The 20,101-nt window shown below is 33.9% G+C and overlaps 1 protein-coding gene across 4 annotated transcripts in view; it reads left to right on the forward strand.

Annotated features, from left to right (window-relative positions):
- NCAM2 (neural cell adhesion molecule 2) overlaps positions 1-20,101 on the forward strand; it is a gene marked incomplete at both ends in the record, with an annotated part of 418,249 nt that overhangs the window by 355,663 nt on the left and 42,485 nt on the right. For all 4 annotated transcript variants that reach the window (XM_084232218.1, XM_084232219.1, XM_084232221.1 and 1 more), the window contains 2 exons: positions 14,277-14,396; positions 17,506-17,627. In XM_084232218.1, the coding sequence (XP_084088344.1) occupies positions 14,277-14,396; positions 17,506-17,627 (242 nt within the window). The remainder of the gene's footprint in view (positions 1-14,276; positions 14,397-17,505; positions 17,628-20,101) is intronic.

Raw genomic sequence — 20,101 nt, forward strand, 5'->3', positions numbered from 1 at the left:
TATTGATGCATACAAGAATTGGGGAATAAGCCAGAGGTGTGGGGAGAGGGAGCGGTTAGAGGATTCACCAGAGAGAGTGGGGAGCAGAACAGTCAGATCTACTGGAATACACTGCTGTGGGGAGCATCAGGAAAGACAGAAGAGGTTTGCTGTGCCATGTGGGTTGCTCCCTGGCCTGCTGGGGATCAAACTGGTGCTGCAGTGGCTGGCGATAGCTTGCCTTTAACCCATGCATCAGCAGGAAGGCCCCATACCTATAATTTGTTATGTACTATTTATGTATCTAATTCTAATTGCGGATATCTCCACCTAGAAATCAATATCAATAGCAGCCCTTCTGCCCACCTGTGCCTATGCAGGTGTTCCTGTTTGCCATCCTTCTCCCTGGCAGCAGCTCTCCTGCCCGCCTGTGATATGCAGGCCTCCCATCTAACAAACCTGTCCCTTTCAGGGGCAGCTCTTTCTGCCTGCTTGTGTCTGTGCAAGTGTCCGTTATTCTTCATCCCCTTTTTATAATAAACCTGCACTTTTGGATATATGAAACTTTTCCTGTTATTAGATTCCAGTTCTTAGTAACGTATTCCTTTCTATGAATTTCATCGGCTTACACTACATGTGATCCTAGACTTAGGGTGCAGTTGAAATGTGGATCTATTGTTCTTTAAGGTTTAGCCAAAGACTTTTTTGTTGATCATTTTAATCATTTGTGAACAAATCAGATTTGAACAAATTCAAAAATTTGAATTATTCATTTGAAGATAAATGTGTGGTATTCTGACATTTATTATTGAGTGAGAAGCATGTATCACAGGTGTAGCAAGAGCCTGGGGTTGGGAGGGCTACATGACGTATTCATTATCATATCATTTAACACTTGTAAGCGTGTTCTCATACTTCATTGGGCACAAATGAAGAGAAAATAATAATCTTGTAAAAAGCAACTCATTTTTCAATCTTCAAAATTAAAATGAAAGCAAAATTTCAAACTATCAAGTTCATTTTAACAGAGCATAAAATGAATCTCTCAAAAGGCACAACCTATTTCTTTTGAGTTGTGAAATCTTTAACTGGCTAGAATCACACACAGGAGTCTTTTCAATCTTAAGTGAAATTATTATATGCTCTGCTTTATTTAGTGCTAAGGTTAGAGTAGAATTCCTCTTTGTTCCTGAAAATAAGGGAGATAATTTTCTAAATGAAACATTGAAAACTTTTACTTTATCAAAATTTTACCATTTTCAGTAATCAAAGGATGTAATAATAACTGACCACAATTTGGAAATAATGAAACTGTTGGATTTTTCATTACTTTCATTGCATAATTCCACTAACTCGTCAACATGACTTTACAGGATATAATTACAGTATGTATATTTTAATCTATAGATGGAAATTTTAATATTATAGTATTTAGTTTGTAAACACTATAAGTAAGGCTACATAATGCTTCATTATTACATAAAATTTTAAACATTTTCTAGGCTCTAATTTTACCAAAAGTTCTATTTTAATTTAACTCTGAAGGAAAATCAATTTATATGGGAGAGAAAGCTATTTTCAGTTTGTGGAAAAGTAGTTTTCAATAAGCATATTTTCCAAGATTGTTTTGAAGTATAGATTTGGATTTCTAAAACATATGCCTGTGCCTGATAAGTCAGAAAATTAGTTTTGAATAGAAGCATAAATTGGAATAAAGATTAATAGATCAAATATTGGTATCTTAGGTGAAAATATACAAAACACCATCAATAAATATAAACAACATTAAGACTTTCTTTAAGTGAAACTTGTATAAATATATTAGAAATACTTACATTAGGTCAAAAATGATATGCTGTCAGACAACTGGCGGTATGGTATTTTTGTATTCATATGTCTGTATATCCCTATGTATGAACATATATAGTTCAAATATAGAACGTGTGTATATTCATCTACTAAGTCATTGATTTGATGAGTGAAAAAAATGTGCTCATGAAATTTCCCACTTTTCTTAAGACAAAGGAATTGACTAAGGGGAATACATGTAACTCAGTATTCAGGTAGTGCAGTAATAATGATCTTTTTTAGTCAAGGTTAAGATTAGAGTAGAATTTCTCATTGTGCATCTCAATCAACATGTTTCAGTTAACTGAACATGTAGAGGTTCTTGCTTTAACCTTTCAAATTACTACCCATTTGAAATTAGAAAACATTAACCAATGCAGGTAAAAACTTCTTCATCTTAAAATAATTTCTATTTAACAGAATATTTGGAAAGGTGGTATATAGTGTTCTCAGTTACTGTCTGCTCAGCTTCGTCAAATGTTAACATACCATCATGCATTTATCAAAACTAATAAATCATTATGGGTATAAAATTTAATTACACTATAGACTTTATTATAAAATGTCATTTTGAACCAGATTTTCTCTAATATAATATGCGCCCATGGAAAAATAGTTTAATCAAAATATAAAAATAGGACATCATCATTTTTCTTTTTCTTTTGTGTGTTTGTGGTAAGAAAAACCAAGATCTACCCTCTTATCAGATCAAGTACACAATACATTATCATCATCTAAAGTGGAATTGTTAAAAAATATATAGTAGTCATATTGCATGGTGACTTATAATATTCTAATAAGTTATGATTTCCTAGTGTGCTTATTGGTTTCATAAAATCCATAGAAGGACTCACATGCATCTGTATATAAACAGAATAAAAGTAGGCATTAAGTGAATACAGCAGATATTTATTGAATTAATTGAATACAGCAGATATTTATTGATTACCTCCAAGTCTTTAGAAAGGAAGGCAGTCCAAGATGGAGTCAGTCTAGGTTTCTCTATTTCTCTGTTTGTTTGATTTTTAGGTACTCAAGGACACATAGCTCTTTTCTATTATAGTAGAACTGGTTGTTCTATAAAGAGGATTTATAGTTTTTCTGTAGTTTTCCAATAGCTAAAAGTTATTATAACATCATTTCAAGTTATACTTTAAGGTTTTCATTACAGTGTTTCTTTTAATCCATAGTTTTACAGTTCCTGGGTAAAACTAGATTTTCACCTATTATTCTATTCAATTTCATTATTTTAAAAATAATTTAAAATAATCACTGTTTAATGTTAATTCTAGAGTATGACAGTTTTTAAAACTTACTAAGTTCCAATATTTTAAAAAAAAAATTGTTGCTTTAACCTTTAAGAAATATTTTGTATGATTAAACTATGTCCTACATGAAATATCTGAAAAAATTGTTCTTCTTCAATGGCTGTATTTCACTATATTGACTATATAAACATTTATCTAAGTTAGGTACAACATAGGTTTGTTATTATGAATTGTGAAGACAGATGGAAAAAGTAATCTATACTATGTTCATATTTCAGGTGAATAGTAATTATTCTAATTTGCAAGCAGTAGAAGAAGCTCTGTCTGTTAATATTTAATACAAGATATCTTGGAAACATTTCAAAAGAACCAAGACTTAAACAAAAAATTATATTTAATTGCAATCTTAATGAGTTTAAACTATATAGATCAGAGTATATAGGGCACTGAGCTAAGAGAAAATTGAGTAAAGTTACAGTTTTAGGTAAATTACTTGTCTCCTGGAAACTTGTCTACATATCAAGATGAAGACAGAAATTCCTACTAAATTCTGTACTCAATCTGGTATCTGCTACAACTACAAAGAGAATTTCTATTACAATCATTTCATTTCAATAAAATTTATGAGCATTTCTGTGCATATATAATTTTATGAATCAGAGAAACAAATGACATTAAGATGAAATGAAATTATATAGGCAAGATGCTTATGAGCAGTGAGGAAAGAAGCATGAATATTTCATGAATGCTTTATAGGAATTTGAGCCACAAGAGGAGGGAAGTTTCTCAGAAACTTTATAAACAATAGAGCCCATCTCAAGACTTAAACAGACTTGCTTCTGGCCACTTTAATATAAATATGATCTTTGCAGTATAAATATGATCTTTGCTAGTACACAATTTACAGATTTTTAAGTTCAGTCGAAAACACCTGTGGGCTGATCATCATGGTTGTTTTGATAGTGAATTTAACTGATAGGGAACTTTAGTAAACATACCTCCTTGTTAAATACAAACCTGTGCATTTCTAGTGACACAGGTATGTCAGTGGACAGTGAGGCTATTTCTCACATCACAGTAGAATGAGTGTGCTCTGTAGAGCTACTTCAATTTGTAATATGACAGAGGTCCATCCCCACAATTTGGCATTGTTCTGACACAGGAACACACAACAAGACCTTTGGATTTGGGTTCAAGGCATGTGGTCGATCATCTGTTCTGGGTAGCACTGTCCTGACCACCATCTGTTGGTAAGGCCACTCATCTTACACCCTTTATCTTTAATTACCTGCCTTGACCAATAATTATCACTTTATCCTATAAATATTTGCCCTATATTCTCTGTTATTTGTTACTCAAATTATAAATAGTTTCAGTGAATATGCTCTACTTCATCTTACAGGGTAGTTTATTAGAGACTCTCATACCTTAGAACTGTGTGGTTGGTGGTAGGTTATTTATCCTCTCAGGTCAGAATTTCTATATGTCTATCTGTCTGTCTGTTTATCTGTCTGTCATTTCATCTATATGTCTATCTGTCTATCATCTATCTATGTATCTATCTATCTATCTATCATCTATCTATGTATCTATGTATCTATCTATCTATCTATCTATCATCTATCTTGTCTATCTACATCTAAACTAGGTAGTGAAATGAAGTATAAAGAAAAGTAAAACAGAGCAAGACATACATAAAGTGTGACTAGAGAAGGTACTTGGAGGCTTTTTTTTTTAAGATTTATTTATTTATTTATACAAGCACTGGGTACTTGTAGCGTGGGAGGGTGAGAGTCAGAAGCGTGGGAGGGTGAGAGAATTCACCAGAGACAGAGCGGGGAACACAGCAGGAAAACTGAAATACACTGCTGAGGGGATCAGTGGGCGAGACAGGTGAGGCCTGCTGAGCCATGTGGGTCAGCTTCCTAGCTAGGGATCGAACTCATGCTGCAGTAGTTGTGAATAGCTTCATAGTGCTGATGCTTAACCCCTTGCATCACCAGGGAGGGCCCTATATTTTATTCTTAATGTCATTGAAGACTTTGTAAGAATTATTGTAAAGTGGTATAGGTGAGGCTACTTTCAAGTGTTGGCATTACTAAAACGGATCCTCCTGATTTGGAAAGAACCTTTTTCACATTCTCCTTTATATGTGAAACAAAATTCTGGTGTTAAAAAAAATGAAAGTATGTTCTTTTTGTTATGTGTTTAGTAAAGATGAAGAATGTTTAGTGATTTTTCCACTTTATGTAAATTTTGTCTTAGTCCTGTAGATTAATGGAATGCTTCTGTGTTGTTTTTGAAATTCCTAGTTCTCACTGGTTCTTAAAACATTAATATTTGGTTTCCATTCTACATCTTCTTAAATTAGTCTTTATAATATAAAGAGATGTTTATTATTATATTTTCTTTTAGAGATCTATGGCAATTCATCATTCTGTGGGATGCTCTTTTTTGAATTTTTACATAATAGGATGAAGATAAGTTATGATTTACAATGCCTAGGATTTCTGTTGGACAGGTTTTCTGGAAATAGCGCCTCATGCCCGTTACAAAATATTGCACACACACACACACACACAGAAAACAGTTTTTTTTTTTTTTAAGATTTATTTATTTATGCATCCAAGAGCTGAGGTGTAGGCCCAAGGTGTGGGGGATGAGAGGATTCACTAGAGACCGAGTGGGGAGCAGAACAGGCAGATCTACTGAAATACAGTGCTGAAGAGAGCATCGGGCGAGACAGGAGAGGTCTGCTGCGCCCTGTGGGTCACCTCCCTGGCCGGCTGCTAATCGAACTTGTGCTTCAGTGAATGGTGATAGCTTGATAACACTGTCTTTAACCCCTGTGCCACCAGTGAGGCCAGAAAGCAAAATTTTGATGTGCTAATCACAGAATTATAGAGTGGCATTCAGTTTTTCCATACATTAAACAACTAATGGCTATAATCTGTCAAGCACTAACAATCCTTCATGTTAGCCTCTCTATGTAGATGAGCTTATACAGTGGAGTTTAACTTTCTCCAATTCTCTGCCAATTGGATTAAAACTGTTAAATTCAGTCAATATATTTGGATATCATTTTCTCCATTTGCTTTTATTTTTCTTTATGGTGGTTTCAAGGTACAATTTTATTCTGAAGTTACTATTATTCCCATCTTATGTATGGTGCAGGAATTACTATAAAAACCTGTCATACAGCTTGTGCATGGAAATATTTAAAAGAACATGTATTACACTTTGAAATTAGAAAAGACACTGATAACTTTTGTGATCCTAGGTTAAAAGCATATTCAAAGGTAGTAATTTCATAATCTATAAATATATCAAATTATCACACTGTACTTTTAAATTTATATAATATTACTTGCAAATTACATCTCAATAAAGCTGGAAAATAAGTAAGTAGACTAAAGGGATAAAAACATGTTCAGGATAGCCTCAAAATTATGGTGTGCACGTGTGACCCTGCCTCAACCTGAGTGTTGACTTACTCGTCATCTAAATGCTATAGCTTTAAATACTTCAAACTTCTAAGGAGAAAACACCTGTGGTTTTACAACACATATCAAGTGCTAAAATTCTTAATAAATAGAAAAGGAAGTATGTAAGAAAACAGGTTCCATTTGCCTTTGTCATTAAACAGGTGGTTAGTGCTGTTATTTGCATTTTCATACACTTAATATACATTTTCTCTCTCTAGATACATAAGAAAATTATCACAAATTGTCCTAGGGATAGCAAATAAGGTTAGTAATATATTCTCCTTTGCAACTTATTAAGCTTTATTGAACACAAATGAATTCAAACAGGATGATTATAATTTTTTTTACTTCTAACTTATAAATTCATATAGCAAATTATATCACAATGACTTTCCCAGATTTCAACATAATCTTCCACTTGTTCACTGACTTTTCACAGAGCACATATTTTCACCTTAAAAAAATACTTTATTTCATTTTTTTCCCTCAGTGATGACTCAATACCATTATAATGTCCTAATTCAATTTTTGAGAATAGGATCATTTCATTATTTTTCACATTTTCCCTCTGCATTTTTTTTCAACATTTTTATTATAGTAAAAAAAAAGAAAAAAATATATATATACACACACATACCTTAAATTGTACCATCTCATAATTGTTTTCTAAGTGTCCAGTTCACTGGTGTTAAATTTACTCATCATGTGAAACTTTCACTGCAATCCATCCACATTGCTATTTTTCAAAATTTAAACCTAAAATTTTAAAAATTAAACAGTTCACATCAAACATATACATTAAACAACATATACATTAAATGCTATTTTTATACATTAAATAATAAGGGTTCTGATCCCCAAATCACTGGGAACTTTTGTCGTACTCTCTAAGAATTTGATATCATAGCACTTTGAGTGGAATCACATAGTGTTTATCTGTTAGCGACTGGTTTATTTCACTCAACACAACATCCTCAAGGTTCATCCACATGGAATCATAGTACAGAATTTCTGTCCTCTAAAGACTGAATAACTGCTATTGTATGTATATATAGCATGTTTGGTTTATCCACTCATGCACTTATGGACTCCTAGATGATTTAAAATTTTTAGTGGCTGAACATAATGCTGCTATAAATGTGGGTGTGCAGAGCTCTCCAAAATGCTGCATCCACTTATTTGAGGTACATATCCACAAACAGAATTTCTGGGTGTTAGGCAATTTTATTTTAATTTTTTGAGATACTTGCATACTGCACTGTACCATCATACATACTGCCAAGAGTGCCAAAGTTTCCAGTTTCTTCATATGCTGTCAACTCTCATTGATTTCAGATTTCTTTTTAGAGTAATCATCCTACAAAACTTTAAGGCAGAATCTTATTCATATCAAACCTGTGCTCTTCTTATATGGTCCATTTGTCTGAACTTCCACTTATTTATCTTTGAAATGGAAAATGTAACCAAATTTTGCTAGTCTGATGATTAAATGAAATGTCATCATATGTGGTTTGAAATAATTGTTTTCTAAGTGTCTAAGTGGATTTTCCTCACAAAGTTTTACTAGGAAAAGTAAAATATGTTTTAATGGTCAGCAACAAATGAGTAGAACCTATAAATGATAATGGATAACAACTAATAGATTTTGCAAGTCTCCTTGTTTGGCAAAAAAGTGGTGTCTTGTTTGACATGTTTTTAAAAATATGCATTGAAAAACTCCTCTTGAAATTCTTATTTTGCATTTAAAATGTGTAAGCTTTATGAGATTTTTAATAACGTATATGATATATGTGCTATATGTCTTACGCACAAAATCTTTACAATACAAATCCTCTTAAAGTGAGCTAAAAACAAAGATAGGGGGTGCAATCAATAACATAAAATTATGTATAGATAGCATTAAGAGCTTAAATAGTTAAAATGAGGCTTAGAATTCCTGTAGGGATGGTTTAGGAAGGAACATTTAATTATAAGCTATATATATTCCCCCAACCCCAGTCAAAAAAAAGGTGCAAAGCTTATAGAACAACAACAACAAAAGATTATGTGGATATGGAGATTTTGTGAAATTAGCAATATTGAGAGTAAAAAAAATTATATTCTGGTTTCTGAGTTCGTAAAAACCTATTGTGTTAGCTCATAAAGGGACATATTTGGTAATTATGTACCTATCACAACTTATGTATTAAGTGGTTTCTAAAAATACACACATATAAATTGATCACATCTTAGATGAATCCTTTTATAAATACTAACATATCTTATGTTTAAAATTTTAAAAGTAAAGCTTGTTTGTAAACCAAATTTACTGGTGATGGAACAGTATTATCTCTAATAAAAAGAGAAATTTAGGGCCTCCCCTGGTGGCGCAGCGGTTGAGCACTGGGCTGCGAAGCTGCCTGCAGCCTCTGCAGTGATGGTTCAATCCCCAGCCACAGGCGAGGGTTCCACATGGCGTGCAGACCTCTCCTGCCGCCCGCTGCTCCCCTCAGCAGTGTACTTCGATCCTTCTGCTTGTTCTTCTCCCTGCTCTGGCTCTGGTGAATTCTCTCACCCTCCCACACTTCTACTGTACCCAGTGCTTGTATAAATAAATAAATAAAAAGTTAAAAAAAAAGAAATTTATAAAGTTCATCAGCATGGCTGGGAATAAAAATTTAATTTTAGGTGAGACACTTCAGGGATTTCACTATATTTTAAGATCTGTCTCAGAAAATTAAGAGCAAATTTGATTTTTAATGATCAGATCTACCCTAGTTAGGCTTTGTGATTTCTTATAGCTACCAGACACACTTCAAAGTTCTTGACAACTTGAATGAGCTCTATTGTAGGTGGGAAGTAGATCAAGGGAATCCTTTTCTGTTTACATTGAATGGCAGGGAAGCCCATGGAGACCCCAGATTTATTAGAGTCAAGAATAGAGCAAGGCTAAATTTAATCACATCTCAGAACTTTGTTCAGTCTAATTTGTTCACAGTCTTGTGTCAAGGGTCATAAACATTCTGTAGCCTTTGCTTCACGTGATTGCTGGAGGGAGGGAATATACAGTGCATCCTCTGAAGAAACAAAAATCTAACTTTGCTCAACTTCCTTTAAGCATTAAGCTTGATTACCTTTTTAAAGGGAGATTACCACTTCAAATTTTTCTCTATAGGAAAGATTCCACATTTGCAAAAAAAAAAAATAAAACATTTCTGGTTTCTTATCATTTGCCAGTTGCAATGTCCTTATTTTCATGCTTTTCAATATTTTGCTTTAGTTTTTGCATTAATAGCTGGGTAACAAGAGGGTCACTTATGAAACTCAATTATATGAATATCAAACAGAAACATGAAATTATTGCTGGAAACCAGATTCTCTATAAAACCTATCCCTGCTACCATGTCAAGGAAAAAGTCATGATAGTTTATAATTTTCAGAAATAGCTTTATGGTATCTGAATCATGCTGACTAAATATAACTATGAAATACCTTAATTTATGCCATTTTCCTTAAAGAACTTTTTCTAGTTTGTAATCTAGACTTACTTCCACTTAATTTCTGAGTTTGAGTTTCTAGCAAATTATAGGGAAAGATCCATCCCACACCTCAGAGTGGGGTTCTATTATGCTATTGTATGTGTATATTTAGGTAAAAGTGTCTCCCATTAACTAACTTCATAATTTGAGGTACGACTGTATTGTAGAGTACACAGCCTTTCCTTAGTCAAGTGGTGGTTTGCTTTCAGCCCTACCTTGGAGATTCAAAAACCTTAGGGTTGGTAATATGCTGGTAAATCATGGATGATTTAAAGTGTATCCTCTTACTTAGGAAAGGAAAGTCAAATTATAGATCCAGGCTTTGCCTCCCCCGAATCAGTTCCTTGCCCTCCCTTTAAATTGGTTCCCATTTGTGATGTTCTTTTCTATTTCACACAGCAATTTTTATGTTCACACTATGTAAATAAGTCTCAAAATAAAGGGTTATTGTACCAAACCTTTATTATCGTAACTCAAAAACAGGCTGACTTCATGTATATAAACTTTGTGAAACTCGTACCAATAGGTTTACATCCATGTCTCTCCACTATAATTTGGAAAATCCTCTGTGAAGGCCTCCCTCATCCATTTCACCTGTGAATGTTTATAGCCCATTGTAATAACAGTGAGCTCTCATGTCCCCTCTTGGCTGCTTTCTGCTCTATTGTGAAACTTGGACAGTAAAGGTGAGAGTCTGACTGGGAACAGAAAACTAGGATGGAACTGGAAACACTGATTTTGAATTGATCATAATGTAAATAAAGAAATAGATAACCCCTGGGCAGAGGTTGAGGGCCACTCAGAGCGCCTCACAATCTGTATGAAAAACAGGAAAAGGAAACTGATAATCTGGGCTAGAGCGAACTTTTACTTGAAACACTCAGATGAATCAAGTAAAATATGGAGTTACTCTTGGGGGAGAGAGTAGAGAGGAGAGTGGATTGATTGCTATTTTAATTGTTTCAATAATAACCTCAATTTTCTATGATTTGATATATTCTGATGCTTTGATGGATCTATTCTTACTCATTTTAATCCCCCAAAAGATGAAGAATATGATTTTCATATTTCTGATTTATAAATTTTATTTGTGATTACAATAAAGAAAGAAAATTGAATAGAAGCACTGCCAGTTGCTCTCCCCTGCACAGCCATGTTACAGTATTGCTGCTCTAAAGTGTTGGCTGCAGCTGTGAGTTTATATCCTACATCAATTTGGAGAAACATATTACATACTCAGTTGTATGCCATAATAAAAGCAGCTAGAACAATCGCTCCTGTATTATTGTGTACCATACTCCCCTATAGATTTTCTGCATAAGTGCTTGTATATATAAATAAATATCACAAGACTAGTGTTGGCATTAAAGAGAGTTTTTACATTAGTCAATGATGAATCACTTTTGGACTATCTCTTATTTTGCATTAATTCATAGCCTGCAGAAAACATCTATTTGCATAGATAATTGACACATGGTGATTATTTCACAGATCGCAAAGCCCTTTATGTAAACTTGTTTATTTATATTGTTTGCATGACATTTAATAAAAATGTCTATTTAGAAGTTGAGAGACCCATGCAGCCCTAAGACTTGGTTGAATCATGGTGGAATCACTTGACTCCTTTCATGAATATGAAGCCTGAATCACAGCAAGGTCTTTTACAAAGATTATTGTAGTTAGTTCCTACATGAGCTTTGCATCTGTCCCTGTGGCTGCATCCAGTTATTCTCTGTTAGTGTAAAGAAGATAATCAAACATAACTGTCACGTTGAATATTCCTTCCCAACAATAGTGATTGTTCCTGGAACTACACAGTTTTACTATAAACCTCAATAATAAATATGCTTTCATAAAGCTTTACTCTCTGCAGAACAGCAGGTCTGATTTCCAGTGTATTAAGTGACTACATTAATGCAATGTAAGGAATTTGTAGCTCGAGTTCTTAGTTATTCTAGCCTTAAGAAGTTTTTCTTTTTTTTTTTTTTTGCTTAAGAATTATAAAATTTCAATGATTAGCACTTTTGCTGACTACTGTTATTTTTGTCTCCCTCCTCCCTGCATAACCACCTCCTCCTATGCACTAACCTTCTCTCAATTGTCACTATGTTCTGTTTCTTGGGCTGGTAAGTGTGTGTATGCGTGTATGTGTGTGTACATATGTATGTGTATTGTGTATGTGTATATGTGTGTGTGTATATATATATATATATATATATATATATATATATATAGAGAGAGAGAGAGAGAGGGAGAGAGAGAGAGAGAGACTCCAATATATATATATTGACTCCAGGTTACCCACCAACTGGGTTTGGATTTCCTGAAATCATTTCGCAGGTTTTTAGCCTTTGGGAAATAGTTGAATTCAAGCCTTGGTTTCTCTGTATTTAAATAAGTAATTCAGTGAATATTAAATAATTATAATTAAAAAGGTAAATAGATGTCATAATAGTGACTGTGGGGAACAAGCAAGAACAAAAGGAAGTATCAAAACAAATTCATTGAAGATGTTCATATAGTGAACAAAAATGTTATCCAATGAATCTGTATTATAATGAAAGTAGTTATCAAAACTATGTTAATAAATTTTATTGGAGGGTCTCCCTGGTGGTGCAAGGGTTTAAACACCACATTATGAAGCAATCTTCAGCCTCTGCAGCACGAGTTCAATCCCCATCCAGCAACCCACATGGCACAGCAAACTCTCCTGTCTCGCCCTTTGCTCCCCTCAGGAGTGTATTTCAGTCAGTCTGCCTGTTCTGTTCCCCACTCTATCTCTGATGAATCTGCTCACCCCCTGCATCTCTGGCCTGTATCCCAGCTCTTCTATGCATAAATAAATAAATCTTTAAAAAAATAAATAAATGAATTTTATTGGAATTGTATTGAGTGTATACCATCTCAGTCATGGTCCATGTAAAACAATAGGCCTACAAATATTAATCTGTTTATGGCTAAATTTTTTATCTTATGATTGTTTATGTCTTCTGTTTTAAAGTGATCATTGGTTGAGAGTTATATATACTAGACTGTTAACTTCCTTGAGATTGCTTGTTGAAGCATTGCCATTTCTGGTAGGCACATTTGCTTTGTTTAGCAAAAGGAGTAAAGATGTCACAACTGTGGAATTTTGTTAGCTCCATCAGAGGAATTTGTGAAGATATAGTATTTTGAAGTCTGCATTTGTATTTAAAACTACCTGGCAGATTAAAAGAACTGGTGCTCCCCTGAAAATATTTCTTTATTTTTTTAAAAGATTTATTTATTTATGAATACAAGAACTGGGGTACAGGCCAGAGGTGTGGGGGGTGAGAGGATTCACCAGAGTGGGGAACAGAACAGGCAGATGTACTGAAATACACTGCTGAGGGGAGCAGCGGATGAGTCGGGAGAGCTCTGCTGCACCATATGGGTAGCTCCCTGGCTGGGGATCGAACTTGTGCCACAGTGGCTGCAGATAGCTTCAGAGGTTGCATCTTAACCTCTTGCACCACCAGGGAGGCCCTCTAAAAATATTTCTAATCACCATTGCTTCACTGTACTTTTTCAGATTCTTTTACGTCCTTCGCATTATGTTAAATGCAGATTAGCTATGTCATTGAGAAGAAATGCAGATAGAAAATAAAACGTGATAATAATCAAACTAACATTAAAATGATTTTATTTGATTTAAGATTCAATAAATTATCCAATGTTGCTACTGATTCAGTTTATGACACTTTAATATGACTGAAACACTTCACTTTGAAGGTCAGAGTTCTACATACAGAATTCCATAATTTCATTAAATTATATAGAAATAACCTACTTAGAGTTGGCAAAATATTTGTGATGCATACAGCAAACATGGTTAACATAATCATTCCTAAGTTTTGAATATTAAGAAGATGGAATAAAATATTCTACTTCCTACTTTTTAAGAATAAGTCCTACAAAAGACATTACTAATTTTCTTCTTTAAGAATTGTTGCATGGTATTGTAATGCTAAAAATTGAGATGAAGAATGCTCACAAATAATTATCTTCTTACATGTTTATCCAATTTTTCAGGTAGTTCATGAAAAGATATACAGCAAATTTTTTCACTCAGGATTTCAATAGGTTATTTGTTCTATGTATTAAAATGCATTAAACACGGGTATGTGTATATATATATATGCATTTTTTTCTTCTAGCAATGGTTGTTTTGAGCAACCTGGAACCAAATACAACTTATGAAATCAGGGTTGCAGCTGTTAATGGAAAAGGTCAAGGAGACTACAGTAAAATAGAAATCTTCCAAACATTACCAGTTCGTAAGTAATCTTTTCTTTTTCTCTTGCTTGCCACGCTCTTCCCCTGCAAATTTAAATGGAATTTTAAAATGCAGGAAATGTTTCAACACTTGGAGAAGTGAATTATGTCTTTGTTAAAGTGGTTTCTGAAGATGATAGCATGCTAGATTTATAAAAATAACTTTACTTCTGAAGCAAGGTTAAAAAAAAAAAAAAGAAAAGGTATTCGGCAGTACATACAGTAAAATTGCTCTCAGGAAACTATCCCAATTAGGAAGATGTCCTAGTTATTCATAGTCTGATTAATTGGATTGTACTGCTCAGACTGTATCCTGTGAAGGAGTACAACAGTGTCCTGTAACATCTCCAATATTTTACTCTTTTAATGAGGCATGACTATTGTCTTTATCCTATATGTTCGTCCAATATGTGAGAAAGAGGCACCATTAAATTAATCCATTACCGCAGGACTGCAGAAGAAAACTTTTGTAGCTTTGTTTTTGTTATGTCCTAATTTGATCTATTTCATATTAATTATGTTTACATAAAGTTAAGATAACATTTAAATGATGCACATATCCTTTATGTAAAATGCACGGCAAAGAAAATTGAGAAAACTTGTGTCTACACAAGTGCTGTTACAAAATCTACCCATTACCTTGACGATTAAATATAAATATTAGGAGAGTCAAATTGGTCACTTTACTTTTGACAATTTGTAACCAGTTATGTTGGTTCTCATAGAATCTGTCAGATATTCTACCTTTACTCCATTTCTAATGTTAGTCTATTTAAGTCCCTATTTTCTCAGTGTCATGGCTGCAAGTACATCTTGACTCATAATCCATTAGACTTAAGTGGTTGTAGAATTAAATTTTTTTTTTCCTGTTTATAACCCTCAACTGCACCAACCTTCTCTTGAGTCCCTTCCATTCATACCAGTGGTTGCCGGCTGCCATCTTTATCTTTCCCCTCCACAGTCACAGAGCTGCCCCCAGCAGTGCACCTAATTAAACGTTAGCTACTATTGAGAGTACTTTGCATTTTGTCTTGACTTATCCCTCTTTTATAACTGCCAGGATCACTGCACAGCCTCCAGGAAAGGAATGATCTCTTTGTAAGACCCTGGTTAACCCCTCCACCTTTATTTCTTCTGTCAGTTAGGCACACTATCATTCATTCTTCATACATTTATTCAATATGCTGTAAATGCTGCAACCATAAAATATCTCTCTTGCTCTTTATTCTTTTCAGTTTTCTTTTTAAAGGATAAGAATTCTAAACTCTTACTGTACTATTGTCGACTTGCAGATCTCTCTAGGCAGTGAGCAATTTGAGGGTAGGAATATTGAGGTTTTCAATAATAAATATGTGATTTAATTATCTCCCAGTATTGTTTTAAAGTTAAATTAGATAATATGTTCAAAGTGGTTAATATGTGATAGCTCTTCCATTTTTAGTAATTAAATATTGATATGCTTACTTTTGTATTAGCTTTCATTTATAATTTCTAATAGAAGCCATTAATTTAATCTGTTTATCTGTGATAGAATCTGTATTGGTTCAGAATTTTCTTTTCAAAAGTAGAAGCAATTGCAATGGAATGACAAATGTGTTATAATATTAACTATAAAAATATACATACAAAATGTATAGGCATAAATAATTTAAATGTGTAAAATTCATTTGTTATTTTCTGATTTATAATTATTTTCTCAAATGCTATTTTAAAAACTATGATTACAATAACATTATTAAGTGAATTTATATTATACAACATTTAAATTCTAAACCCAATTTAGATACTATGCTAAATCACCTGATCTAACATTCATTTTAGAATATTTACATCTTTCATAATCTCTTATTATATACTTTAAACAATTATCATACTGTTCTTAAAGAAATTTCAATTTGTCAAAAATATCTTGCATATATAGATTATGTCATGTCTGCATGCTAGTTCAATTAACTTTAATTAAACAATCACTCTGCAGTTCTCATATCCACTTGGTTGTAATATGGCTGCAGCGTATGTGCACTTAGTTGCTTGCATGGCAAAACACCCAACTGTTATATTTCTTTAATTACCTGGCTTTTCTCAAAGAAAATAGTCACTTGATTAAGGTTATAAAAATCATATTAGAAATACAGATGATTGTTTCAGATAACTCCAGCTTTGGAGGCATGCAGTCCTCTTTACTCATCTACTTAGTTTGTCCTTTGGAATTCCTCTGAGTAAACCAGATATTATAGGTTTCTGGAACACTGCAAACTAAAACAGGTCTCCTATGATTTCATTAGTGTTGCAACATCCATGAGGACCTGCAGAAAACAGAAGCAGAGGAGGCTGCTGTAACCTCAAGCTCATCACACAAGGACATATAGCAAGGAACCCCCACTCCAAGTTTCCATGCTGTGACGGCATCCTTCAAATAGAAAACTCTTAAATTTTAGGAGTCTATGCTCATATTCAAAAGAATATAAGCATCTTTGTTCTAAGTAATCCCTATTTGAATTATAGCATCAAAGGCACATAAGTTCCTGAGTCCAGAAGACAAAAAAACCATTGAAACATGGGTCTATAGATTAAATGCCACAAAATTTCTATATTCAAATATTCATTTAATTAAAAATTGCTTATGAAAACAGATCATTAATTGCTAAGCTGTTGTCAGTTAGATCTGTATTCCATATGGTTTAGAGTTAGATCTATATTCCATATAGTTTAATGTCTTGATATGTTTGTATTAATAAATATTCATTAAATGTTTTCACAATTGTATTGATATAATAAATAGGATTCCACTCTATTAATAATAAAAGAAATGAAATTTCACACTTACATAATTATAGTACTATTCTTAGAGACTTTTTATATCAATATAAGTAATGTATTTGTTTCTGGGTTTCACAATTTGGTCATGATATTTCTCAGTTTGTGAATATTGCTGATTCTTGATGGGTGGTTCTTGAATCAGAGGTTATAGCAAAAGACAAATAGTAAATAATAAATCGAGGATAGAATTACATATTTTGATTACAGGACAGTGTTCTTTTCATTCAAATGTAGTTTCTTTGGGCATCTGAGTTATGTGCAGATCTCACCAATGTTGTGTTACATACTTAGGTGAACCAAGTCCACCATCCATACATGGGCAGCCAAGCAGTGGAAAGAGCTTTAAACTCAGTATCACCAAACAGGATGATGGAGGTGCCCCTATTCTGGAGTACATTGTGAAATACAGAAGTGTAAGTATTCCTTTCATTAGTGTTTTATATGAAATGTTTTCAGATTACATTAAATTTGCTTCGACTTCATGGACATACCATCGTGAATGCATAGTCAATAGCATCAGTGCTAAAATGGTACTCATAGGAATTCAAATACTAATTTTCCTTTGTTGAAGTCATTTTAAGGTGTAAAAATGCTTGCTAAACATAGATGTTCGAAACGTAGTTCATCCAAATAATGCCATGATTTTCCTCTTGTGATTTCCACAGATGAAGTAGAATTTAGCAACATTTTACATTTTCCCTGTTTTTTTTCTGCAAAGTTGAGCAGGATAGTTTCACCTTCAATCCTACTTGATATTAGTAATTTCAGGCTTTGCTTTTTTCTCCATTTCATACCCCAGGTATGATTATTAGCATATCACACTTTGAATAAATTACTTTAATCTGCATTTATCAAAGAATGGTCACATTGAATCTGAGTTAGTAGAAGTTTTCTTCAAGTTAACTGGCACTAGCTAATAAGACTTTGCACGGTAAAGAGCTGCCTTGGGAGTTTTCGTGTCTGGAGTGTGAAGGACACCCTCTAGATCCATAGGGATTCATGGTGGCCAGTGATTTTGCAGTCATCTGACAATGATGCAAAGATCATTAAATGTGATTTTTCCTTAAGTACCACTATTTTTCTGCTGTGGAATATGTTAAATTTAAATCAAGTTCTGGGGCCTCCCCTGGTGGCACAGTGGTTGAGCGCTGGGTTGCAAGGCTGCCCGCAGCCTCTGTGGCGCTAGCTCGATCCCTGGCCACTGGCGAGGGTCCCACAAAAATAAAAAATAAAAAATAAATCAAGTTCTGTATGGTGATATTGTTAATAATTATCCCCATAACACATTATCACTTTTATTTCTTTTATTAAACATAGTGATATTTAAATTTATTATGTTTTAGCTAATTTGGGGAAGCTTGGGTTATTGTGTGCCTCACCTATTTTGTATCTTTGCCTTAATTATTCTTTGCTTGACCATTGTGTGCTTCTCAGTGTACAGAAACAGGGAAAGTTGACAAGGAACCTCTCAGGGCAAAAGTACTGGTATGAAGAGTTATACATGCTGAAATCAGCATGTGCAGAAACAAGGGAAGTTTGAGATAAGGAAGCTCTCAAGGCAAGAGTCCTGGTGTGAAGATCTGTACTGAATACAGCATGTGCAGAAGCAGCAATAGGTGTTATGGTTAGAGTAGCATAAACACTGAGACTTCCCTTGACTTTCTCTCTATTTCCCAACCTTGGCTGGGGCCAGCTGGTTATGCATCACCTGCACACTAGTGCATCTCCCGTTTGCCTGCTTGCTTCTTTGATCTTTTTTTTTTTTTATTTTCTGTCTGATTCTAAATTAAAAAAAGAGACTGTCCTAGCAGCTGGACTGCACTTTTCTCGGTGTAGTCCCTCTAGGCTTCTCATTGTTCTGGACATGGACTCTGAGTAATCCTTTTTCATCCTGTTGCCACATGTCATGATGAGACAGTAATTGATCGTTAATGGTATCTATATAAATTTTATATTTTTCATTTTTTGAAGATTTGTTTATTTATGCATTCCAGAGCTGGGGTATAGGCCAGAGGTGTAGAGGGTGAGAAAATTCACCAGAGATAGAGTGGGGAGCAGAACAGGCAGACTGACTGAAATACATTGCTGAGGGGAGCAGCGGGTGAGACAGGAGAGATCTGCTGCGCCGTGGGTCAGCTCCCTGGCCAGGGAATCAAACTTTTGCTACAGTAGCTACAGATTGCTTCATAGTGCTGATGCTTAACACTTTGTGCCACCAGGGAGGCCCTAGATGAATTTTAACTATTATCCCACAAGTCCACCTTTTTCTGAATTATAATATTGATGCTTTTAAATGCAGACAACTAAGTTTTGAAGGTACAAAAAAGGAAGTTTGAGTTTGAATACCGCAAGCACTTCAATAATTAATTTTAGCTATCAGTTCAGTCTTTTCTCTTTTTTTTTTAACAGTTCAGTCTTTAAATTGAAGATTAACATCTCCTTTACAGGATGCTGCTCGTGGCAGATTTCATGCTTGCAGTGAAGAGCACCTGTATATGTCTTTTTTTTTTTTTTTTGGTGTCTCTGTTATTAGAGGCTTTCTAGTCCATTTCAAAACTCATTGATCTGTCTGTGAATCTGATAAGGTCATGCTACAATTCACTACACTTGACCATTCTTTATCTGAAAACTCTCTGCAAGGGAGAGAGTCTCTCTATAAGGGACAAAAGCCTGAAATGATTTTGTGAATTGGACTGGACAAACAGGACTTTCATGTGAATTGTGACCCATTGTGCATCCGAAAGAACTTTTGTTAAAAATGATGCAGGTAGAAGAACCCCATTTATGGGAAAGCCCAGTGAAATCCCTTGGGAAACACTGAAATGCAATGACTAGTTATAAGAATGTTTAATATATTCTCTACCTTTAAAATTTCTGCCTTAAACAA

This window comes from Talpa europaea, assembly GCF_964194135.1.
Source record: "Talpa europaea genome assembly, chromosome: 4".
Classification (NCBI taxonomy): Eukaryota; Metazoa; Chordata; class Mammalia; order Eulipotyphla; family Talpidae; genus Talpa; species Talpa europaea.